Genomic DNA, 25,520 nt, shown 5'->3' on the forward strand with positions numbered 1-25,520 from the left:
TTTGGCGCCATAATAGCGCCGGGAGGTTGAGCTTGTTCGAGCTTCGATTGGGTCGATCAAGACCACCGGCAACAACGGCTGTGATAGTCAGGGGACAGGGCGCGGTGGAACCTTCCCAATGAGGAGGGAAGGTTGCAATATTTCTCGTCTGTCAAAGGATTCGAGCCGGCCGAGAGCTTGAGTTGCGGCGAAGTCATTCACATGTCCGGCTTACACTTCCCAGCTGGACCGAGTAATGCGACGCCTCCCGCGATGGAGATGCCAGGGACGCCTGGTCCCAAAGCAACTGGCGAATGGCATGTACGTCACAATGAATGAAATCGTGTGATATCCATCCCACGCCAACTAGAATAATCAAATCTGATGTTGGCCGAAAGTTGGCTCTCCGCATTTTCACCCCGGCCTATCCCCCGCATGCTAGACCAGGGCCCCCCAGCTCTCTGATTGACCAACCATCCAACACTCAACCCGCCACCCCGCATCCTTCATGTCATTGACCTCGGAGTCTTTTCATGGTTCAGCTGGCTATTTGACTTTCGTTCTGGCTCGTGATACACTGGATGAACAGTCGACTGACAAGAGTCTTTTCTCTGAGCCAATCAGCGAAAACGATCTACGCCAAGCCGGGCTAACACCGTAGTCTAGTATCCTTCTCGCGAATGCCGGCCGCTGACACTCAAAAGAGCTGTGCCTCTTTTCCCAAATCCAGTCTTCCGCAGACAAGACAAGGGTTTGGAGACTCTTCCTGCAACTTCACGCACACACGGGAAGCAGCACACGACCGTAAGCACGCATCGTCGACCGGTTGAGGCTGAAGGCACCTCTTTGCAACACAACTCCTCATCCACGATCCCATCAGTCGTTGTTGAAGATGTCTCCCAGAAACGAAGGACTTCTTGACAGCAAAGACTGGGACGAAGTCAAGCCTGCTTGGTACGAGAAGTCTAAATGGCTCACAGAAGAGTCAGACTGGAAGCCCGCCACGTTGATTCGCACCAGACGACCTTCACGGCTTAACCTCGCCAGCCTTGGTACCTTCTTTTGGCCCATCAAAGACACAAAACAGTCAGAGACATTGCGGCCAACTGCTTACCTCGACGGTCTAAGAGGATTTGCTGCGTTCCTGGTTTACTGGCATCACAACGAGCTATGGGCACACGAGCCAAAGGTCCAGAATCGAATCTTCGAAAACGCCTTTGGTTATGAGAACAAATTTCACTTCGTCGCCTTCCCTGGTATCCGACATCTTTTCACCGGCGGTCACTTCGCGGTATCCGTCTTCTTCGTCATCTCCGGCTACGTCCTCACGGCTAAGCCATTAAGCCTGATTCAATCTGGGGACCACGCGAAGTTGGCAGAGAATGTCGGCTCGGCTCTCTTCAGAAGATGGCTTCGGCTTTATCTCCCGCTTCTCACGACGACCTTTATTTTCATGAGCTTTCTCCACATGTTCGACATCTGGGTTGACAACATCGACCGCGCCTCCAGCTGGAGAGACGACGTGTGGCTTTGGTACTGCGAAGCGAAGAACTTCAGCTTCGTTTTCACGGCCGGTGGTAGTCCCTTCTTCAGTTGGAATCCCCATCTGTGGTCGATCCCAGTCGAGATGAAAGGCTCCGTCATCGTCTACACGGCAGCTCTCGCCTTCTCTCGATGTACCAGAAACGCGAGACTCTGGTGCGAAGCCGGGCTGATCTTCTACTTCATGTACATCGCTGATGGCTGGTACGGAGCTATGTTCGTGATGGGCATGATGCTCTGCGACCTCGACATGCTGGCCAAGAAAGACGACTTGCCGGCCATCTTTAAGAAGCTTCAGCCGGCCAAGCTCTTCATCTACTATCACCTTTTCGCAATCTCGATGTACTTGGGAGGAGTGCCATCGTACACGGGCGACGTTAACAGAATGCGAGAGAACCGCGGGTGGTATTACCTCTCGTTGCTCAAACCGCAAGCTGTCTACGACTACAAGTGGTTTTACCTGTTCTGGGCTGCTACCTTTCTCGTCGCCTGTGTCCCACGGATCTGGTGGTTGAAGCGGTTCTTCGAGACACGTTTCTGCCAGTATCTTGGACGCATTTCCTTCGCCCTGTATCTTGTTCACGGACCTGTTCTTGGAACACTGGGCGATCGTATTTACACAGCAGTCGGCTGGTACAAGGACTCGGAGAAGCAGCATCTGGCGCATCTGGTCGACAAGTTCCCTTTGCCAAAGGCCGGGCCACTGGGCTTGGAACCCGCGTTCTTACTTCCTCATCTGGTTCTTTTGCCCCTCACTTTGTGGCTGGCGGAGATTGTCACGAGATTCGTCGATGAGCCAAGCGTGAAGTTTTCGCAATGGCTTTACAGGAAAACCCTCAACACGGCAACCCCTCCCGCGAGGGCTTGAGATGAAAAGGCACACTACGGCGTTGGCGCGGATATTTTTGGGTAATAGGTGGCGGCAGGTCCGAAACATACGGGTTTATGGCAAAGAACCTCATGCTAGTAGTAAATAATCGACATGAGCAATTGGATTATAACCAATTATAAACTATGAATTCTTAATGAAGTGCTTCAAAAAAAAGTTCGATGTTAGCTCGTCTGATCTCCAAAGTGGTCCACATCGTCGGATTGGCCGACTAAAATCATCCAACTGAGACCATCTTCTAGACGAACTTTAGGACGTCCAATACACAGACACAACATGCTTGCCACGCGGGCCGAAGTGCTCGCCCGGTGCGCCTCTCAACCCAGAATACAGATTTCTCATTGGAAGACTGAACTGTGCTGAATTTCACACCAGAAGATTCCGCTCCCATACACGAGCGTAACGAACACCACCAACGCAACGCCAAACTTCCCGTGTGCACAGCTTTCCGTTCGTCCTGCAGCGATGGCAGCACCATCACACCCAATGACGCTGCAGGGACGGACTCATGCCCTATTTGGGGTGATGGTGTGGGATGATTGTGAGGGGAAGCCATTCCAACTTGAACAGGGGCCTGCGCCGCTCACCGAGGCTCTCACATGCTCACATGCTTCTAAAGTTCAAGTAACGAGTTCGTTCCTCCAATTCGGGCCAGGAACAAGCCTAGACAGCATTCTTTTCCCTCAGTGAGCCAGTTACCTGACCCTCCCGCGCTAGCAAAGTGGGTGGCTGGGGGTACTCAAGCGAGAGACACAAGCTCTCAAGTGAGGGGAAACTCCAAGGTCCAAGGTCGTATTCATTTGCTTGTCCGCCGATCCCCATCACGCGATGCGTTCGCCTCTGAGAACTTGCCTGTGATTTTCACACTAGCTCAATCACTCAAAGGCCTTGATCCTCGTCACCCCCACATTCCCCGGAGTTCCTATCAGTGATGCAATCGTGAACCGCGGGGTAGAAACTGGGCCCTAACGACGACGTTGTGGAAAGAGAAACAGTTTGCTTCTGCGGTTATTTCGGCATCTTTCTTCTCCGTACGTACCCCTTCGTCGAGCACAGCTCCATCAGAGAAGCAGCTGCTCAGACGTTCTGACCTGTCGCGCTGCAACCCGAGCATCCGGACGGCTCCAAGTCCCAGTCAAATGAGTGTCGCAACGTCGGCGTACGCAGACAAGCCCTCGCAATGCTAGCCCGGGACTTCAAGCGCGTCATTCTCGTCGTAGGACCCTTTCTGCTTCTCGTCTACGTTGGGATACGGCGCCTTGAATTCAAAGACTCGGCATCAGAGCTCAACTCCTGGTTTCATCACATTTTTGCGCCCAACTGGAAACAGGCCGATGAGCTGAAGCCGCACTCCGGCTCCCGGCCGGCGCCGTCAGGTTCCACACCTGTCCCCGAGTCAACTCAAACACTACCTGTCGTCGCGGTTCCCCCTCCGATCGCGACGGAGCCAACACATCATGAAGTCTTCTCAAAAACCACCTTGGACAAGAAGTTCTTCGTCATCCGCTTCGGCGACGATGATACAATCAACCCTAATATCATTCCACACCCCACCCTCGACAATACCTTCATCATCATCGCACAGAAGCGGAAAAAAGAAGAAGACAAATCATCCGAGCACTTTGAGCTTGTTTGCAACGCGGTGTTCACGTCAGAAGGTCTTTCATGTCTGGATACCCCAACGACTCTTCCGATCCCTGCTACCAAGACTGGCGATGGAAAATGTCCGCCGAAGCTAGCATACATCGCTATGAACATCGGGCCTCACGACGCTCGCGTCTTCCACGGCCCCAAAGCACCATTTATCGTCTACGGCTCCAACTCTCTGTACGCCTGCTTCGGACAGTTCATGCAAGACTTCCGCAAGCTGGGAAACTGGGGCTTTCAACCGTCGCTCGACGAAGGCTTCGGCACCGGCACAGAGCTGCAGCGGCCGCCGCCATGGGGAACCATGGAAAAGAATTGGTTCCCGTTCTGGGACCTGGACGGAGAGATCTACGTCCACCACGACGTGTCGCCGAAACGTGTGTTCTCGAAACCGAGCTTGGACGGTTCCGTTGGTCCAGACCTGGCGCCCATGGCGGCCGGAGATGAAGCCTGTTTGGCGAAGTACCTGCCGAAGCTGCCACCGGATCTAGAGTCCATCCACCAAGCAACCAACTCCTTGAGCATTACGTTCTGCAAGAGAATGGATGTGAACTGCAAGCCGAGTCCCGAAAACACATTCATCTTCACGATATTCCAACACAAGACGTTTTATCGATTTCACAGCGAGTACGAACCATACGTCATGGTATTTAGACAGAGAGCGCCGTTCGAAGTATTCGCCATCTCGAAAAGGCCGATATGGATTCATGGACGCAAAAGAAAAGAGAATGGTGCCTCCGATATGTTCTACGTCACGTCAATGAGTTGGAAGACGAAGGGGCAAAGATATCATGGGTATATGGATGATGTCCTCTTTGTTTCATTTGGCATTGAGGATCAGAAGACGGGAGCCATTGATGTCACGGCGGAAGATCTTTTGACTGGTCTCGTGACATGTCTCGAGACCTAAGCTGAGTGGTAGATAATACATGTAGACATGGGCTGGTGGTAATGATGTTTGGAGTTACGGAATACCACAGGTGATTCAAGCAACCAACATACGCGTGCAGGAACATATCACTCTGCAATTAAAATGATGCAGCTCCTTTCTCGCAGGTGGCAATTCGCACATCTAAGTGCTTGAACATAACGCTAGTCTTCCTGAAGCTATGATACTACAGCCGCCTGGCTAATGGAGCTAGAATCATTGACCGAAGGGCCTTCGAAGACGGATAGAACTCGCATCAAAGCTGGTTCCAGACCAATCAAAACATAGTATATAAATGCCGAGCGTTCCAACCGCGCAGAAGGACGTCGGACTGCGTTTCCTTGGTCTAGACCATTCCTTCTGCTGGCAAGTTGAAAGGCTTCGGCCGAGTACCGATCTTCTGTGGCGTTGTCTCAGACACTTCCACTTGCGGGATCACCCATCCCCGCAAGCCTAATTCATCACTATCGTCGGTATTGACATTCCTCGCCGACTGAGCGAGAACTCGAAGCTTTTCTGACACATCTTCAGCCATAGGATAATGAAAATTGCCGAGATAACATTGGCGATCTAGACGGCCGGTACTTGACGTTGAACTACTGAAAACTAAGAGCTTTGCGAATTCCCATTCAGGGAGGTGTTTGATTGTAATTGGCATATGTCCCGCTCCAGATTGGGAGTCTAGGACTGGATCAAAGAAAACCTGAACGCTGGAGGAGCACAGAACATTTCCAGTTGTGATCAGCATTCCAAATAAAAGAGGCGGAAAATCTCTATCAGATCGGATCTCCAAATCCCCGGATGCTGGGGATGGAAGATTGTCTGACCGCATCCGGACAACCTCCTAGCATCCTCCCCGGAAATGGCAATGATGGCATCCAGGTTCCCATTTCTACCGCAAACCGAGCCGCCGTGCGCAGGGCGAGGATAAGCCACTCGAACGTCACCGAACGCCAATAAGGGTCTGGTCTAGATGAATGCGGCACTTGGCCACAGAGAATGACAATTATTGGCGGAGAAGCAGGTCCGGCGAGACTTTCGAAAAGCCAACAAATTCATCGACATGTCTCTGCTCCATGCGTACAGGAATCCTCAGTAAATTCGCCCATTCTTCCGTCGCCGACCGAGCCGAGCGATCACTTTATTTCCCGGCCCCAGAAAACCTTCGCCAACTTAGAACTTTCCTCACACCACCACACCTTATGCATCCTCACCCGCCAGGCGTCAGAATGATTACGCCGGATCACTCGCTCACTTTCTCGAACCTCGCTTCGGTGAACTTCACCCTGTCGGAGCACACATTACCGACGGCTCCCGATGTCCGAATGATACAAGATATCCAGAACAACACGCTACCGGCGAGAAACGGGGAACAACTGATGTCGTGGACGAAGGGGTGCTATTTCGGGAAGAGTGGCCAGGATGATGTCGCGCTATGCTGGCAGGACATGGAAGCACTCCAGTCATTCTGCGTTGGCATCGAGTCGCCCGAACGAGGATTCTTCAAGCCAATCCAGTCACATTACAAGACCAAATACAACGACGGCACGACGAATTCCCCGTGGGCTTTCCCATCAGATAACCCATCAGACCCCTACACATTTCCGAGCAGTATGAATTACCACATTACGGTAACAAGCCATGCTGTGAAAGATCAGTTGGAGCTGCACATCACGATAGAGGATAAGTCTGCTGCACCAAAAGGAGACGAAAAGCGGAAATAGGTGTGTAACATGTTGCAAGGCCCATAGAATTGCAAGAGCTGTGACTGAAATTATTGTTCTTAGGCTTCAAAGAGATTGATTGTTGTCGACAGTGGTCTTCTTATTGGGTTGACCATTCAGATCAGTTTCTGACACAAAACACAATTGGGCAATAATGCATGACGGAGTTATCAGGGAGCATTGTAAAAGCTGATGGGTGTTGTTTGATTGGAACACTTGAATATAGAAAGTTTTCGATGGGATATGAAAATACGTATGAAGTAGCTTTTGGTGGCTGCCGATAAGATTCTTGTTCCTCATGGCAGCAGATAACCGCGTTGCACGTGCTCGATCCGATTTTGTATCCGCTCACAGGCAACAGGAAACTCATATGTTTGATGCGCGAGGATGTACTTGTTTCTACATTTGCGTGACTGGATACCGTAATAATATTCGATCCTCAAGGTTGGACTCAAATCCTAGCCACTTAATTTGACAAAGGCGCATTTGACGTTTTCTTCTGTAGAAAGATTGGCTTCATTTGAAGTCGCTCGTTGCTTGTTTATCTACTACATCGAACATAAAAGTTCACATGTTCTAGTAACCTACCTAGGTAAACCCCATTTTATGGCCTTGAGCATGGAGGTGAGACAGGTATGCCAAGCCGCAACAACATGCCAAGTGATATATCCAGATTGCACTGCCCTTCTAGCTGCTAGGTTCGGATGATGTGAGATTTAGGATGGCTTGCTTATGATTTAATCTCTATCATGAAGGTACTAGTGGGGTTTCTCTATTCCATGTCCCCATGTTCAACCCTGACAGACTAAGACCCTTGACATCGCAGGGTTTGTGGGCAACCGGGGTTGAAGACAACGCTCCACCGGGACTCACCCAACCAGCGCCTCGGTTTTACGATTGCCTGCATTCCAGCCCTGAGGGTTGCACATGAAGCGATCCGCATGCACCGGTATCAACAACCTAACCTGGTCTGGTGGTGTAGTTGGTTATCACGTCAGTCTCACAGTTTGAAGCATCTCGACAGCCTCATCCTGATTCACTGAAGGTCTCCGGTTCAAGTCCGGGCTAGATCATGTCATGGGAGATTAATTTAGTGGTATTATCCGTACTCGCTTAGCATGTTCTGTGCTCTTGAAGTTGAGGTTCGGTTCCCTGATCGTCCAGCTTTTTGGCATGGCGATGCGTGGGGGGAAAGTTGACATATATGCACTGTCGACAAAGAAGTGTGTATTCATTTTGTCAGTAACGCTTCAATATTAATAATACTTGGGCATGCAGTTAAAGATCTTTTGCTCTGGTGTTCTGATAACTTGTGGGGCGCATGATTCTTGATATCCTGAACCGGAACGCACGAAGGAGCCGGCTAATACAGTGGTGCCTGGTATCGTTCAATTACACTGCGATACTTACGGACTTCCTATTTAGTCAGTGGCTGCTTACATGCGCCAAGTAATCGACTAAGGACTAGTTCTAAGCGAGCGAACTCTTGTGTGAAATGGTAGCATGGCGATAGCTTCACGTCGCTCAGTTTCTCCGATGTATGAGCACAATCTTCTCAAACCAAGTGGCGTTTCCAACAAATAGTACTTCACTAACTTTACCATTAGCTGATCATCGCATCTTATAGCGGTGGCGCCATTTTCAAAGCATCCGGAAATCATCCCGCTCCTACTATGTTACACGCGGATTATGATGTGCCTGGCTCTACCACAATACTCGCCTGGATTCATGGAGTCCGCAACAAGGACAAGCCAGATGCCAAATGCACAGCCTCTGACAGGACGGCTTGGAAAACCTTACGACCGGGTTAGTGATCCCTGGGATTAGGCGGGCGCGCTACGGAGGATCATCCTTGCTAGTCTCGACGTTGGGCCCAACTCTCCGGCTCCCAGCTCCCACCGGGGTGTCCGCTATCCAAGAGATGGGACGGACTTTGTAAGCACGAAGACGAGTTTAAAACCCCTAGAGCTTCCCCTCATAATGAGGGCGGAGTTTTCGGGATTCTGAGTCTGGAGCTGCTTCTTCTGATGCTCTTCTGTCAAATCCTCGCAACTCGACGCAGAGGTTACGCCGACTCCTCCAGCCAACTTCGTGCCCGTGGCCTATCATGGCACCCACGTCCCTTCTCTTCCCAGAGCTCTCCAGCTGGTCAGGCATCGGCCTTCTAGCATTGGGAAGCACTGTCATCTTGTTTCTGATCAGCCGACTCTTTTACAAAGTTCCATACCCCAAGGGAATCCCGCTCATTGGGGAACCAGAGGGGGCGACGCGATTCAGTTTTCGGACAGTAGCGCGCTACTACACCGATTGCCCAGGCCTCTTCCGGGACGCCTACGACAACGTCCGTTGAATTCTCCTTGACTCCCAGACAAAAGACCTGCTGTAAGCTAACCGTTTTCGCCAAGACAGTATGTCAAGAAAGGCAAAGCCGTAGTCCTCCCCGGCCTGGGTTTCCGACACGAAGTCATCATGCCGACGAGCTCAATGCGATGGGTCCAGACACAGCCCGAAGACATGCTTAGCCCTACCGAAGCCTTTGCGGAGGTTGACCAAGTTCACTATGCACTTGGAGATTCGCGATACGTCACCGACGCCTGGCAGGGGCATCTGGTTAAGACAGACCTCAATGCAGTGCTCGAGAACATCTGCGCTGCGATGAACAACGAGCTTGGCGCTGCATTTGACAAGTGGTTTGGCACAAGTACAGATTGGAAGGAGATCGATCTTTTTGCTTCCATAAGAATGGTGGTAGCTCAGGCAGCAGGGCGCTTTACCATTGGTTTGCCAATGTGTAAGTTGAATACAATTGAGTCTATGTCAGCATCTAACTCGTAACAGGCCGCAACGAGGAGTACATCAACGTGAACTACCAGATCATTGATCAACTCATTACGAACGCGGGAGCCTGCGGCGGAAGTCCCAGAATACTGCGGCCGCTCATGGGGGTTCTGGTCAACCTGCCTATTCACAACAGGATCAGGAAACTGCGGAACATGTTCGAACCCATCTGGAATGAGCGCGTCGAGAGCTTGAAGTACGACAAGGACGACCCGGTACATCCTCAGCCTCAAGACCATTTGCAAATGATGGCAAGATACGCCCAAAAGTATCGGGTTGAGGAGTTCAACAGTCTCGACTGCATGACCAAGCGTCTCATCGCCGCAAACTTCGGCTCGATGCACCAAACCAGCATCCAGGCTACGAATATGCTACTCAACATTATCGCATCCGACTCGGAGTTCAACACTGTTGCCATCTTACGAGACGAAGTCAGCCGGATTCTGTACGAAGACGGTGGCGACAGCTGGACAAAGGCGAAGGTCAGCAAGATGGTCAAAGCAGACAGCGTTGCCCGCGAGACTCTCCGCCTCAACTCATTCGGTGGGCGCGCGCTATTCCGTAAGGTCATGGTCGACGGCTTCAAGGGACCGGATGGTACGCACTTGCCCAAGAATACTCTGATCTCCTTCTTGGGCCAGCCGGCTGCCACCGATGGCGAGACTTTCGAAGATCCCCTCAAGTACGACCCGTTTCGGTTTTCCCGGATACGTGAGGATGCGGCTGCCAAGGACGAGAAGGCTCCTCCAATCAGCTTCGTCACGACCGGCCCCGAGTATCTTCCCTTTGGTCACGGGAAGCATGCGTGTCCAGGTCGGTTCCTGATTGACTTTGAGCTGAAGATGATCATTGCCTACGTTCTGGGGCACTACGACATTGAGTTTCCACCCGAATACAACGGCCAGCGACCACCGAACTATTGGCTGACGGAAGCTTTGTTCCCGCCCGATAATGCGAAGATTAGGATTAGGAGGAAAACGAAGGCATAATTGAGTATGTGCTTGGGCAGTTCTCCCACTGGCATGTCAGGGTCTTGAAATGATATTCAGATTCTGCCGGTGGGATTCCAATATCTGCTTCGGGCAGAAATGAACTGTATATAGGAGAGAATATGAACATTGAATAATCCCATCTATGCCGGGCCTGTCAAAAAGAAGTCCGTCTCCTTGCCGTCCAGGGGATCCTGGTGGATGATCACCAGCTTTGCCTTTTCCAAAAAGAGTGACGTTGCCGACGAACGGTTTTCATTGGTCAAAACCTGCGCGTTGCGTTGAGCTGCCGCATACCAAAATTCTCAATCACGATTGATTATTAACCAATCTACCAGACTTAATCACCAGAGGAAGCTGTTGTTGATACTGATCTGACTTGTTAAAACCATGTCATGACATGCTTAAGTCTTTTCCTCATTTCGACCTCGCGCAGAGTTCGACGTAAAGACAAACGGACATAAACTAGACCCATGTAATGTCTGTGGCCTGCCGCGACATGGCGTCGCTCTTCTGGCGCAGATGTTGTAGCCGACCCAGATGCCCATACAAACCAAGCCACTAATTTGTGCTCAGGTCTCAACAGCTGGTGGTCGTTGATGTGATTTTAGCGATATAAGCAATCGCAAATTCGACATGCCTGAATGTAATGGCGCAGGCATCTGCAAGCCGTTGCTCTGGCTGAGCGTGCCGACTGTTGTGGGGCCGGGGCCGGTTGCGGTCGCCGACAGACAGCCTCTACGGCTTTCAAAGTAAGTCTCCAGTGAATATAGCTAGATTTCCAAGGTTCAGTTCGATCACAGCGAGTACCAATCTATTGCAATGACCCTCAGCCTTAGACGCATTCGTTCCGCTCTCCTTGCGCCCACATAAAGCCGCAATATTCTGCTAGGTCGCCTCCTCAGCTACAATCCCACTATTTTCCTGCCCGTTTTCCCCAAAGTATTTGCAGATTTTCGAGGCCAGCCAGTGAGTTTTCTTCCTAAATATTTGCTTGAGCGCGAAAGCCATGGAGTGGTGCCCCGAAGTTCTCAACCCATTGCCAGGCTAGGCCGCTAGCTGTTTACCTGGGTTGAACATTGCGACGCCGACTACCTTACTTACGATTAGGTGTTACAAAACATAATAAAAACGTCTCGCAACTTTCAGTGGCAACAGAATACAGAGAGCGTATTGACCTCAAGAAGAAAAGTGCAAACTCCAGGAGATGCTGCATGCTGGACGTTGTGGATCTTAGTCGCGCTGGCGAGCTCGGTACGCTTGATAGGACCCGCTCCGGCGCCTACCTTCAACAACAAGGCAGATCACCTGATCTGCCCGGCTAGCTCAATCGGTAGAGCGTGAGACTCTTAATCTCAAGGTTGTGGGTTCGACCCCCACGTCGGGCTCAATTCCCGTCCGCGATTGCGCGCACTTCTCTTTTGCCATTTTTCGTGACAACGTTTTTGTTTTCGACGTTAAGCTCATTGCGTGCGTGAAAGCTTCATGGAGGGCCGGGTTGACGTAATAAGCTGATTTAACCTCATCTTTATGCTTTCGTCCTTTTAAATTTGGGAGGTGAGGTGTATGTTCACCATATCCATTTGTGCCAAGACTCAACGATTGGTTAATGGCTGGGATGCTGCTCCCTCGTGCAACTCAACTTTCGCATCCTGGCCAACCTACTTGCAGGGTTAGAGAAGCTTTCCAGTAAGTCTACCATCGGCGGACAGAATGGTGTTCCTGGTCATGAAGTTGACATTTCAAGCCATCGCTGCTGCTCCGTTAGGTGCGTCTCTACTGGCATGATCGGAGGTTTCAGTTGAAGACATTTAGCCAAGTTCAAAGGTTGCACTAGTCACAACTTTCAGCATGGGTTTTCTTCATGGCAGAGGTTGCATCAACCAAGAAAGGTAGTCGGCAAGAAATTTTTGCAAGTGTATTTGGGCTTGACTTCGTAAATCCGACCTTACGTCGTGAAGGGATTATACACAGTACCAGTCTCATCCGCCGCAATCCTCAACTTCTTGTTCTGCCTCTTGAGGTACGTCTTCGACGTGAACGCCATGCAGAAAGTCAGGCCCGCGAAGACTATCTGAAGAATCATAGCCATCGTGTAACGCGGCGAATGATCATCGGGAAAGAAGTAAGGCGAGATGACGTTGCCCAGATGGCCCATGATGTTCACGATAGCACCGCCAGCTGCACGTTTCTCGGGCGTTTGGTTCAGCGACGAGACGGCCCACGTGTAGACTAGCGCGTTCGCCGAGAAACTTCCTGTTGTGTAGAGGAAGGCTGCAGTATACCTGGCGGGAGTGTTCAGAGTCGCGACTGAAATGACGAAGCCCGTGATGGACAGACAGTTGTTCGTCATGATGTGGTATCCTCTCTCTTTCTTACGATCCGAGGACCATGCAACGCAAAAGGACACAATGGTTCCGACGATGTAAGGCGGTGCGGTCAAGACTAAAGCCATTGTGCTGCTCCCTAGGCCGAAACCGCGGACCATGGTTGGGAAGAAGTTGTTGAAGCCATAAGAAGACGTCATGAAGATGTTCATGAAGATCTACATACCGAATTAGCAAAGCTCGAGATAGATCGTTCGACTGGTGACTCACAAAGATGTAAGTCTTGACATCCGTCAACGCAAGACGCAATCCGTGCCACACGGTAGACTCAGTGGCTTGCTCCACTCGGTCATCTTCGATACGAGCTATCGCGATTCTCCGCATCTCTTCGGTCATTGACCACATAGCGCCTCCGGTTTTGGAATTCGGATAGTTGGGCAAGATGAAGAAGGCAGTCAAGGCAAAGAAAGCGCTGAGAGCTGCTTCCAGAATGAAGAGCCACTTCCAGCCGGCGATGCCAGCGGCTCCTGACATTCCTGAAAAGACCCCGGCGGCAATCAGGCCGGAGAATGCCTGGGCGAGAACCAAACCAGAGTAGAGAAGAGCGGTTCTGAGGGCCAGTTCTCTGCGAGTGTACCAACAAGACATGAGATAGACGGCCCTGCAAATATCAGCATTGAATGTATCATGGATGCGACAGATGCCGTTGACCTACCCAGGAAACAGGGGCGCTTCGATGATTCCTAGTACAAATTGTACCGCGAAGAGCTCACCGGGGCTCGACACGCCGGCAGTAGCAGCCGAAACCCCGGACCATAGAATGGCGCAGATGGGTAGGTATACGGCCGGACGAACTCGGGTGATGATCATGTTGGAAGGAAGCTGGGCGAGCATGTAGCTGCACAAAGTCAGCTTTACCCGTATCGCGAGACAATCAAACTGACCCGACAGTGAGAAGAGCGACTGCGGTGCTGTAGTCAGTATTGCCGAGCTTCAGAGTCGCCTCGAAATCATCGTCGAGACGTGCTTGCCTATCCAGATTGTCAGTCACAGGAACGCCTTCCCTTCCAAGTTCGAGAGTCTCTTACGCGATGTTCGTGCGGTTCAGGTAGTTGAACATGTACAGAATCCACAGTTGAGGAAGCAAAGTCATGTCCAGAGTTCGGACGATTTTCTTCTGCTGGGCTTCCCAATCGGGGATTCCAAGAGCCTCAACCGCAGTCAGCGTCCGAGTTTCTTTGGCAACCCCGGATTGCTGCGTCGGGACGTTTTCGAGGTGGAGGGATCCATCGCGGTTGACCTTTTCGGAGGCGACATGATCTCCCGTTTGTCCCATGTTGCTTCCTCGCACGGTAGAGTCTTGTCCAGAAGGAGATTCGGGGAGTCTGCCTGATGCCATCACGTCGGTCTGGATAAAAGAGAGAAACTCGACGATCTATGGTGTTCCACAGAGGCAGCTTTTTATTCTCTTGCCCTTGACCCCCACCTCCCCCAGCTTACCTCCGCATCTTACTCCGCGTTGTTTGTGATCACTGGAGATGCATGTCTGGGGTACCGAAGAGCCCATTCGCCATTCAACATTGGCGATGCAGTAGGATTGCTTGGTAGCTTGGTATGCGGAGGAGTTGCACGGTCAGCCGGCACACCAAGACGCGGCAAGTGCGCAGAATACAGCAAAGATGACATCACGTATATCGCTTAATTCCGTCGTATTCTCGCCCAGCGGAAGACAAGAGTTGGCAGAGGAGGTTTGTGGACACCGAATAAAACTGGATGTGGAGTGTTCGTGTTGTTGTTTGGCCAGCCAAGAGACCAAGACTCGGAGGTCCCATTCAAAGTAAGCTTGGTGACGGGGGTGTTCACCAACAGCCTCATGTCAGCCGCTGACGCATGAATCGCTGTAGATGCGAGGGTCAAGCGTGCCCAGTCACATCTCATCTTTGAAAGCAAATGGTATCGGTGAAACTAGATAAACAAGGCCAATGCCTCCGTTCTCCCAGCCGATGGTGAAGTCTTTTCGGCAAGGATTAAGTGGAGTTGCTTAGCTGTCTTGTTGTATCTTCGTGCTTTAGGAGGCGAAGATGTTAGTGCAGATGGGCTTGAACATGGACAACCCTCGAATGCTAATCACGCAGATTCGCCAGGGGCATATCTCGCCATAGCCCAAGTCTTCGGTCCACAATTGTAATGTCGGAAGCTGTATGTACGTATAGAAGGTTTATACATTGATTGTTCTTGAATCGATTCCAAAGTCGAATACATACATCGACGAATAATACGGGGAAAAGGCCGCTACTCTCACGCCGTTGCGTTGTATCCAATACCCAAGCCAACCGGGCAGTTAGGCACGTCGGCCTGCCATGATGCAGTGATCTTGGCGTATTCCGGAAGATACGAATTGGTTGTGAACGTCTATACCGGAAATTAGCGTTGAGATCACATAGCTTATGGGTAAAACACAGCAAGAAAGCCTGGAATGACTGCCAAAGTAGCAGGCCTGTGAAGCAAAGACTTGATGCAGTCTGTGTTCGGAGTGTTTATCAAAATGACTTACGCTGGGAAGATAGTAGGACACGTCTTCCGAAGTGTAGTTGGCTCCCAACGAGCGCAGGACGGAGACAACAGAACCGGCGACGTAGTCCAAGAAGATCAAGTCAACCTTGTCGTCGTCTGCGAGAGTACCGCTGCTGGGGAAACTGCCGTTCGCCTGGAAGAAGTTTGGGTAATCGTAGTATGGTATCTCGGTGTGAACTGTGTCGTCACCATCCGTGCCAAAGTCGTCGGTGGTGGTGTAACCTGGAGTGACGGCCTGGCGGCGGACGATACGGCCTCCGGCGTATGAGCGTCTCGACAAGTGGTCATGGGACACGGGCGGGTCGACGCACTTGTCGACGGTGGACAGGGCCGGGTTCACCGTGCTGAATCCGAACGAGTCGGACGTCAAAGAGCGCTTTCTCTTCGAAGGAAAGTTGCCTGATTCCAAGCCTTCAGTCACTTGTTTGGCAAGAGACCATGCGACATCGGGGATGTACTGGAAACCATCAGTGAAGGGGGAGACGATGAAAGAGGAGTCATAGTCGAATGGTCCCTGGGCAAGATCGAAACGAATGTGACCTGTGTTGGCAATAATGATTCTGGGTGTTGCTTCTCTCTCCTTGGTGACGATGGTAGCTGCCAAAGCTGTCGTGGTCAAGTTAAACATGGATCCCTCTGACATGAAAGGAGCGCAGCTGATGCACCATGTCTGAGGGGCGCATCCGTAAAGAGAAGTCAGATTCAAGTTCTTCCGGGCGGCCGTGATCTCCTTTGACACGCTGACTCCCTTGGTAGTGTTGAACGTCTTGACCTGGCTACCGACTGCATGATATTCGAAGGTGAGGGTGTTCCTAAGATGTCGTTAGATTTGTGTCCGAGACGTAAGGGCTATGCAGAGTTTACATACCAATCCAGGTAGCGGCGGAAGTACGTCATGTTGGATGCACTGGTAGCGGACGCAAGACTAGAAGAAGCACTTTTCGTAGCCACGTCGACCGCCTTTTGAGTAGGGTTGGGAACGCCCTCCGGGTAGAGCGCGCCCTTGTAGTTGCTCGACTTGACGCCAGTCAAAGACAGCCAACCCAGCGTCTCGCAGTATCTGCCGGACTCCAGGGCGGTGGACTTTTCATCATAAACGGCGAAGTCACGAATGTGAGTGTGACCGCCGAAGAATTGAACCGGGGTGTCGGGCTTGATTGCGCGAATGGCGTCGAAAACAGTCTTCAACGTGCTGCTGCTTTGCGTCGGACGGACAGGGTTGTGGCCAACCACCAAGAACAGATCAATGGGCTCCGGGTGGTTGACGGCATCAAGGAACCATGATTGTTTTACCATGGTGGCAGCTTTAGTGACAGCCGAAGCATTCGAGTTGCCAGTGAAGTCAAACAGAACTCCGAAAGCCATGATTCGAAGACCTTCGCAAATGTCAGTAGCCGCAAAGACATAGACCAGGATGAGTTTACGTACCCTTCGGAGTAGTGAAATATCTGTATTGCTTGCCGATATATTCAAGCTCCCCAGTGCTCGGGTTACGGATTTGGACATTGCTTGTGAGATATCTGTCGCCGTAGGTCTTGGCAAACTGGCTGAATGTCTCGTAAGCGATCGTGGAGATGTACAACTCGTGGTTCCCGATAGCCAGAACATCGTAATCCAGCTTCTCGAAAATCGGGTTCGAGATCTGGCCGTTGACACCAGTGCCATTCGCGTATGATGAAACGCCAGTGGCATCGCTGATTCCAGCACCATCGTGTAAGTCCTGTCGCTGTTAGTATGCCGACTGATGAAGAATGAGACTTGAAGGGCTGTACTCCAGTGTCAACCAACAGCAGATCAACATTCAAGTCGTCTGCTTTCTGACGCATGTGCTTCACGAAGCTCACGAAGTCGCCCCAGTCGGCGCCGTAATTCTGCTCGCGGATGTGGCCTTCAAGCCTGTTCGGTGCTGTCAGTATGAGTACATTCGAGAAACTCAGATTTCTCATACCATCCATGGGTGTCTGCCTCTCAAGGTTAGATCATTTGCGCGATATGAGCGAATCGAAGTGTTGAAATACCTGTAGTGTGGAGGAAATTAAGTTGACCCCATGAAAGAGGGCCGCGAGGTGCGATGGTGGCTGCTTGAGCGTCGGGTTGCGCGCGGCGGACATGTCTCGTGAGTACGACATCTCTCTCAGGATGTTCGCAGCTATCGCACGCCAAGACCGAGATGGCGGAGGCCAGTAAGGCCAAAGTGCTGGGTCCGACACGCATTTCTGTGTTTTCGAGACCGCTACACGGTCAAAAGAATGTATGCCCGATGGAAAAAGACAATAATTCAAGGCGCTTCCAGCCTGCCTAGGCTTGGAGCACGATCAAGTCGATGAGAGCTTCGACGGGATGTGACGACCGCGAAGATGCAAGTCATTTGGGTCGTGCATGTCGCCAAGCTTTTAAACAGACCCAATTCCCCGTGGACAAGCTTTTTTGCTGCCCCGATTTCCCATCATCTTCATATTACGTTGCAACGCTGACGCGGCGAATGATAACCGCCCATCCATGTAGATACCGAAATCGCACTACCTATCACCCAAAGAACAAGAGCTCCCGGACACGTGTGTTAGATTGATGGGCAATATCTCACTGACTGAGCTTCCTGATGTTCTCTAGCGTGGGCGATAAACGCCTCCACATGGATCGAAGACCCGCTGGAAATTTCGCCTAACTGCCGATACTGCCGGCCATCAACCTCCTTCGCGAATGGCTGGGTTGTGACTTCATCAAGTTGAAAGAGAAAACCTGAGACATCGGATATCTTCAAGTATGTGTTATTTTTTGTTGTTGCAGGACAGAAAGTGTCTCGAATCACACACTGTGCGAGATTTTGTAAGACTGAACGCTGTCATCGAGAGACTCACGAAACGGCTTTGTTATCCAATACCATAAACATATTAGAAGCTGCGACAGAAAACAACGTCCGACATAGAAAGTGCTACGTTAACACCTCGCTAAATTGATGTTAGTTTCAGCTGGAAGGTTTATTTTCTCTAGTCTTTCCCCATCGTTTGCTTGCACCCTCGCTCTTCCATCCTGCCTGTGTCGGGAAGGGAATATTGCGTCAAGCAAAGTATTGCCACTTTACATCGTTTGAATTAACAGGCATTGGTCTACCTATCCGTATTCTTTCCTCTAACATCGCTGTTTACCGTCGCTATGTACATTTCAAGAATGTGTTTTCAAGGCTCCGTATTGATATTCATACTCGGCTGATTTTACTGCACTTGGGTAGTAGTTGTAGACGTACGATACCTGAAGCATTTGCCTTCAACAAAGCTTGCAGCAGAGCAGATCTTCCGATATGGCTCTACCAGCTCGACTGAGCATCTGCTCGCTGGTGGCTCCTGATTAGACACAATTTACAATCTAATGCACGCATTATTGTGTGCTTTGTAGCCTTCAGTAGCAACTTGACAGCGAGTCTCGCCGTGCCTCTTTCTTCCACTTGTACGAGTGAATGCATGCAGATATTGATATCTCCACGGTGACTCGCAATGTATTGTAGTTGACTCTACGCTGTCTTCGTTCATTTCAATGTCTATGATCATCTGTCAACTTCAAACTAGTACGACGGCTTCGTGTACTCATCTCTCTATCGACGGTCAGCCTTCGATGGTGTCAACCAATGTCATAGTTGCCATGTCTATTGGCACCCCAATCTTCAAAGCAACAATTGCATACCAGGCTTTTCCTGACTCCCGGTTCAGAGATCGAGCTGTGGGCTACCTCCGCCGCTTAGAACTGTCAAAATCGTCTAACAGCTAAACATCACATCCAATTGTTGCTAAAGATGTGGTACTCCTTCCAAACTTTTCGAGGTCATTTACACGCCGCTATTTTACTGACCTTTGTGTGGTCACTTGTTGTTAATCAATTTGTAACGTCGGAGTAAGGTATCTGACAGTTTCGAGGCCCGGAAATTGAAGGTGCGGGCAGCCCGTCTTCACTCTTCAGTGGGTAGCTTGCGGCTTAGTAGTCGGGGTTGTAAGGGAGAAACGGTCACTGCTACCAACAGTTAACTGGCCTTGATTAGAGCAGGCCGAGTGCTAAAGGCTGAGCTTGTGGCTGAGCCTTGAATCGCCCGACTAACTGCTGGTCCCTGTGACGGCCAACGAATATCTCAGGTTCAATGTATCACCGGGGCAAAAATCTGATTCGAAGATGTCGTCTTATCCCAGTCGGCCAGACTTACAACAACAGTTAGCGGCTGTCATGTAGGCATGAAGAAGGGGACAATTCAATCAAACAAAACTCATCCTTTGCCGCCACGGTGATGGCTGACTTACTGCAGTACACATCAGGCATCCCAGGCTGGAAGGGCTGAGCGATACCTTCGAGTGGGATGGAGAGTGGATAGAGAGTGGATGCATTGCAGCTAGGTAGTATAGAAACTGCATAAGATTCGACCATTGGGAGGCGTCTGAAATATGCGTCGATGATTTGATCCATTAAGAAGAGCTGGCTGATTTACACATTAGGCATCCTACCTAGGCCTAAAGGGCTGAGCCATACCACTAACCTGCGCGCACCGTGGGATGGAGAGTGGATACAGGTTCGACCGCCGTTAGTGTCCACACTCAGTGTCACGTCCAGGTCCACGTCTGAAAGAAGGTCTCCACATCCGCTTCGCAATTGTGGATACCGCAACATGTCTGGATGTGAAATTGCATCATTGCACCGTGTGATTCGACCGGTGTTTTGAAAAGAGGTCTCCACATTCGATCCCCAGGGTGGATACATCGACATTTTCAGAATTCTGCTCTAAACCATCCCATTGAGCTGTCGCTCGACTACACCAATATATAAACAATGTCGACATCCACGGAGAAAACTCGATGTTGCAGTTCACAGACTCATGCCTTTGCCAAATACATTTCAGACACAGAGTTTGAACGTTCTCAGCCCCATTATTCACGACATGACAATCACTACAGAGGTTATCGTGGCCATAGTTTTCGGGATTTCTGGCGTGGTAGTCGGACTACTAGGAGTTTTATTCGCCTACGTCGCAGTCAAGCAAAACGGCCGGAAATATGACATCGAGCTACAATCTCGTTTTGATCCGTACACCTTCATGGCGAGACGGCATGGCTCTGATTACCGATATTACCAACCATCATATGGAGCTTTCAGCTACCAAAGCCATCATCCGGTCCCTCACACGCAGTTTCCGGGAGGTGGACCACCGCCCGGCCCGTTCAACCACGGACCCCTGCCCCACTAGGTAGCTCCACTTCTCCGAAGTGCCGGGTGACGTCACGCGCCCAAGCTCCCGCTCAAGCTTTGTCCGCCATCCAGAACTCAATTCGACCTACATCCCTTGCTTTGCCTTCAAATCCAGGATACGGTAGTTTCTCACCTGCACCACATTCCCGACCTGGGCATTCACCGCTTCGACATTACCCTCGAAGTACTTTCCGGCGCCAACATGCAAATCCGCAGCACCTTCATCTCCTCCTCAATTCTCAAGGCCATCTCCAACGATCACGACGATGCCGACCGACCAAGCCTCCGAGTCAAGCTCCTCCGCACCCTAGTCTCTTTCTTCTCCTTCTTCAGTCTCCCCCTCGCCCGGTACCGCGCCGCCGACTTCCTCGAGCTTCGCCATAATGTCTGGCACCTCGACGAGCAAGAATACGCGAACTCTTTCGTGCTCGCAAAGAAGGCCAAGAAGGGCAAGGGCCGCGACTCTGACCTGAAGCCCGTCGGCGACCTGGGCTACAGTGGCTCAACCTTCTTCACGACAGCCGATGGCAAGTTCCTCATCAAGTCACTGCCCCGTCGGTTCGAGCACGAGTTCTTCACGCACGACCTCTTCGACGCCTACGTCGCACATATGAAGAGCCATCCACACAGCCTGCTGGTGCGAATCACCGACATGGTCTATACCTCCCTTGCTACCCTCGGCGGGATCCTCGGCACGGCACCGACCCACCACATCATCATGGAGAACTTGCTCTACGGCAAGGACATGGAGGAGACAGACTACAGGAAGCAGCAATGGGAGACATACGACCTGAAGCCCAACGACTACTTCTTCCCCGAGAGAGACATCGCCGGCGGAAAGTTGGCCCCGGAAAGCGTCAAAGAAAGACTCATCGACGAATTCCCTGACAAGATCCGCATCTCGGCGAACCACAAGAAGGAGCTCCTTGACCTACTCGAAGCCGACACCAAAGTTCTCGCAGAAAACAATGCCGTCGACTACTCCCTCTTTCTCGTCCGCTACCCCGGCCCTAACGTTACGGATGACGACCGCGAGAACGCTCCCTATATCAAGTCCGATGCGCACCCATGGCGTACTGGTATGGTCGACGCTGACGGCAACTGGATATACCGCGTCATTGTTCTTGACTTCTTCTGGGCAAAGCACAAGTTTCATGCCAAGGTCATGACTGGCCTCGTCAACTCGTACAATGCCGTCGCCGACCACGGACCCATGAGCATTACTGCCAACCCCGCCGAGTATCAGGAGAGGTTCCTTGACATGGTCAGGGACATTGTCATCGAGGTCTGAGCGGGATGCCTCACGTCCATCTGCTACCATCTTTATTTCATCGTGGGACATTTCGAGCGAGGAGTTCATTGTGGAGTTGAGCGAAAAGTACACCGTCTGTCGGCACTTAATCATGTGCACTACCCTTTCCTAGATACCAATACCAGACCCGCGTTTCTTCTCAATATTCTCCCCCATATTCAACGAATGTTAATCGATAATGTAATGGAGAATGAAGTAGGATCTTTGCATTCACTATGAATCTGTCCTATCAGTCTCTTCCGGACCTGCCGCCGAGTGTCTTATTCTTCCTTCGAAGCACATCCATCTAGCGCGTCAATCCAGACATGGCGCCAAGCAGAGTCTTCTGCCCAGGGGGACAGTACTCGAACTCCATGCAATCGGTCGAAAGCGCGCAATGGACCCCGTTGAACTTCTGTCCCTGGCCACAAACCGGCTTCGACTCGCTGATACACTGCCTGGAAACCTTGTCCCACTTGGTATTGGCAGGGCATCCGGGAGGCTTCTCCGAAACGCAGTGGTAGCCGTTGAACTTGAGGTTGCCGGGGCACTTGGGCTCCTCCTTGGCCCTGCACTGCACGCCGTCGAACACGGTACCCTCCTCGCACTTCGGGTCGTCTCCGACGCACACGGTCCCGTTGAAGTGGGTGCCGAGCTCGCACTCGGGCTTGTCCTCCGTGATGCAGTCGCCGTTCCGGTAGACGTAGCCCGGGGGACAGGTCTCCTCCTCGACGTTCTTGCACACGCCGCCGATCCACTGGTGGCCCGGCGGGCAGTCGGGCTCTTCCACGTGCACGCACTCGTTTCCTTGCAGAACTTGGTTCTTCGGGCAGCTGGGCGCTCCCGTCAGGCACACGCCCCCGACGAGGGTCGATCCTTCGCCGCAGACTGGCGGGGTGGACGAGATGCAGGCGCCGTTGCTCAGATGGCCCTGGGCACACTCCGGTCGCACGGTGGACACGCACCGGGTGCCGTCGTAGACCGTGTCGTCGGGGCAGCTGGGGCTTCCGCTCTCGACGCAGTCGTCGCCGTCGTAGTAGCCGCCGTTCTTGCACTTGGGCCTGTCGACGACGCAGTTGACACCGTTGAACGTGCCGGACTCGCACTTGGGTGGGCCGACGACGCAGACGTTTCCTTGGAGGACGGAGCCGCTGGGGCACGAGACGAAGGCGATGCACTGGCCGTTGGTCAAGGCCATGCCGTCGGGGCAGACCGGTTTGTCGATCGACGAGCAGATGGTTCCCTCTCGGGTGGACCGGGGCGGGCAGACGGGGGGCTTGATGGTCATGCAACGATCGCACTCGAGCTTGGTGCCGGGAGGGCAGACGGGAGGCTCGGGGGTCGTGGTCTGGCAACGGTCGTTGACCAGGGTGGTTCCCTCGGGGCACTGGCCGTCACCGACGACCTTGAAGTAGCAGACTTCGCCGTTCCACTTCATACCGGGGGCGCAGCAACGGGATGTGCTGGAGGATTGGTCTGCGGCCAGCTCGGTTCCGGGCGGGCACACGGGCGGCTGAGTGGAGATGCATCGTGCGCCTTCCAAGGTCTCTCCAGGAGGGCATTGAGGGGGTGTCGTGAGGATGCAAGTTTGAGTCTTTTCGTCGTACTTCGTTCCCTCGGTACAATAAGGGCCCTCGGAGATGCAGTTTCCGTCTTTGACGGTCGTTCCCGGAGGACACTCAGGGGGCTGATGATGGACGCAAGCACGGAGGGTCTTGTCATATTGGCTCTTGCCGGAGCAGCTGGGCGGTTGAATGCTGACGCAAGCACCATCTGTATGACTAGTTCCCTCAGGGCACGACGGACCGACGATGTTGACGCAGCCCTTCCCGTTGAAGCGATCTCCGTCCTCGCAGACGGGGAGCTTGGTCGAGATGCAGACCTTATCGCTCAGCTCCAAGCCCGAGGGACACTTCGGGGGCGCCTCGTAGATGCATGCCTTGTCCTTCAACTGCAGCGGGGGCGGGCAGGTTGCCGGCGTGATGGTGACGCAGACCTTGCCTTCGAGCTTCTGGCCGTCGCCGCAGACCGGCGGCGTGGTGGAGAAGCAGCGGCCGTTCTTGAGGGCGGTGCCCTCGGGGCAGCGGGGGACGCCGAGGACGCAGTTGTTGCCGTCGAAGAGGGTCCCCTCGGGACAGCACTTTGTGCGGCCGGAGTCCGGGTCGGTGAGGGGGCGGATGGAGTCTAGGGTGTATTTGTGGGAGCGTCCCGGGGGGCCGAGGTGGTATTGGGTGGCTGCTGCTTGGCTGGCCAGCAGGAATGTGACGAGACTCGCCTGGAGCGCGATCATTTTGTGGAAGGTGGTGAGGGTGAACTGAGAAGCATGAGGGGGTGATGATGAGTTGTTGGGGACATGAGGGCAATGGCGTGATGGCTCTTATATCAGATTCCCTAGTGTCGAACTTGACACGTCTTAACCATGTCGCGTCTCAGACTATGCTTGCACTGGCTGACTTTCGGCTATCTTCTCATATTCCGATTGCAGCCATTGAAGATCGGTTCAATACTTGTGGAAGTAGGCTTTCCATTTTACGACTGAGTCGGAATTCGGGAACGTCAGAGACTCTTGACAAGTCGTGACTTGAACCAGTGCCCGGCTACGGGTTGTATCGCTGAGCGACTCAGGTAACATTGGATAGTAGGAGACAGGAAAGCCTCGGAAACTATCACATGTGTCAAATCACCGTGTTCAGGAGTTGACTCCGAAAGCTCAGCAACGGCCCTAAAGACCGCATGTGGAATCGTTCCAGCGGCAGAGATGCGAGCCGCGTTGTTCTGTTTCGCACCCCGCATTCCAAGCCTTAGTTGAGACATATCTTGCAACTAGGTTAGCTATGGCGGTACCAAGACAGAGATTGATCATGTCTTGAACTCAAAAGGTCGTGAAGTAGGTCTTGAAGTTGATACCACGGTCGAAAGTATCAACGAGGATACGTTTTTGGTATCATCTTGGGAATTAAGTTGCCTTAGAGTGACTCAGCTGGATTTGCTCCTGATTCAACCAGGTACACTGAAAGCCGAGACATTGTCGTTTTAGCGACCTCTCCTAGGCAGTTACGCCGAATACGGCGAGATCAACTTAATCAGTCATTCAGCCTTACCGAAGAAATTGCTTTCAGTCGAATGCTCGTCCTGGGAAGCATCTTGACGGAATGGTCTCCGATTAGTTGCTCTTGGTGCGCGAGCAATTCTCATCATGTTATTCCAACCACTCATCAGTCAATGAACCAGAAACCTGGGCAGTTACAGGGCTGTCCTTCACCACATTTGCACAATGAGAGTTTTAAGTTGACTGATTCATCAATAGATATCTTCTCTTAACGAACGCGTCTTTTGGATCTGAGGTGGATGATGAGGAATGCTGCCGTCAAACTGACCGGTTCACGTCACAACGTCCACAACATTCCTCGGCAGATTGATTCAACCGTTGAAGCGATGCGGCCGTCGTCGCACGCAAACGAACCGGTAGCTCGTGTCTCGGTATTAAACTAGTTTCTTTCCAGAATGTGACCGTGTCTGAAAACAACGTCTGTGAAACAGACTTCGACAGACACAACGGATCGACGTCA

The 25,520-nt window shown here is 52.0% G+C and overlaps 7 protein-coding genes across 7 annotated transcripts; 4 read left to right on the forward strand and 3 right to left on the reverse strand.

The window, feature by feature from the left end:
- Positions 1 to 871: 871 nt before the first annotated feature.
- Positions 872 to 2,389, forward strand: CkaCkLH20_08554 (acyltransferase; the record flags this gene model as incomplete). Its single annotated transcript, XM_038891269.1, has 1 exon — positions 872 to 2,389. The coding sequence occupies one exon, from the start codon at positions 872 to 874 to the stop codon at positions 2,387 to 2,389; it is 1,518 nt and encodes a 505-aa protein (XP_038743281.1).
- A 1,201-nt stretch (positions 2,390 to 3,590) lies between these two features.
- Positions 3,591 to 4,967, forward strand: CkaCkLH20_08555 (uncharacterized protein; the record flags this gene model as incomplete). Its single annotated transcript, XM_038891270.1, has 1 exon — positions 3,591 to 4,967. The coding sequence occupies one exon, from the start codon at positions 3,591 to 3,593 to the stop codon at positions 4,965 to 4,967; it is 1,377 nt and encodes a 458-aa protein (XP_038743282.1).
- Positions 4,968 to 6,187: 1,220 nt separating this feature from the next.
- Positions 6,188 to 10,536, forward strand: CkaCkLH20_08556 (cytochrome P450; the record flags this gene model as incomplete). Its single annotated transcript, XM_038891271.1, has 3 exons — positions 6,188 to 6,616; positions 9,119 to 9,500; positions 9,548 to 10,536. 3 exons carry the CDS (start codon positions 6,188 to 6,190, stop codon positions 10,534 to 10,536), a joined length of 1,800 nt encoding a protein of 599 aa, XP_038743283.1.
- Positions 10,537 to 12,484: 1,948 nt separating this feature from the next.
- Positions 12,485 to 14,262, reverse strand: CkaCkLH20_08557 (uncharacterized protein; the record flags this gene model as incomplete). The annotated part of the gene is made up of 5 exons (XM_038891272.1): positions 12,485 to 13,081; positions 13,134 to 13,524; positions 13,579 to 13,761; positions 13,808 to 13,894; positions 13,952 to 14,262. 5 exons carry the CDS (start codon positions 14,260 to 14,262, stop codon positions 12,485 to 12,487), a joined length of 1,569 nt encoding a protein of 522 aa, XP_038743284.1.
- Positions 14,263 to 15,161: 899 nt separating this feature from the next.
- On the reverse strand, positions 15,162 to 17,651 carry CkaCkLH20_08558 (calcineurin-like phosphoesterase; the record flags this gene model as incomplete). Its single annotated transcript, XM_038891273.1, has 7 exons — positions 15,162 to 15,275; positions 15,418 to 16,249; positions 16,306 to 16,813; positions 16,866 to 17,157; positions 17,210 to 17,333; positions 17,386 to 17,398; positions 17,456 to 17,651. The coding sequence occupies 7 exons, from the start codon at positions 17,649 to 17,651 to the stop codon at positions 15,162 to 15,164; spliced, it is 2,079 nt and encodes a 692-aa protein (XP_038743285.1).
- Positions 17,652 to 20,811: 3,160 nt separating this feature from the next.
- CkaCkLH20_08559 (uncharacterized protein) lies at positions 20,812 to 21,951 on the forward strand (the record flags this gene model as incomplete). The annotated part of the gene is made up of 1 exon (XM_038891274.1): positions 20,812 to 21,951. The coding sequence occupies one exon, from the start codon at positions 20,812 to 20,814 to the stop codon at positions 21,949 to 21,951; it is 1,140 nt and encodes a 379-aa protein (XP_038743286.1).
- Positions 21,952 to 22,258: 307 nt separating this feature from the next.
- CkaCkLH20_08560 (cell wall cysteine-rich protein) lies at positions 22,259 to 24,241 on the reverse strand (the record flags this gene model as incomplete). Its single annotated transcript, XM_038891275.1, has 1 exon — positions 22,259 to 24,241. One exon carries the CDS (start codon positions 24,239 to 24,241, stop codon positions 22,259 to 22,261), a length of 1,983 nt encoding a protein of 660 aa, XP_038743287.1.
- Between the last annotated feature and the right edge of the window lie 1,279 nt (positions 24,242 to 25,520).

The sequence above is a fragment of the Colletotrichum karsti genome (genome assembly GCF_011947395.1).
Source record: "Colletotrichum karsti strain CkLH20 chromosome Unknown Scaffold29, whole genome shotgun sequence".
NCBI classification, from domain to species: domain Eukaryota; kingdom Fungi; phylum Ascomycota; class Sordariomycetes; order Glomerellales; family Glomerellaceae; genus Colletotrichum; species Colletotrichum karsti.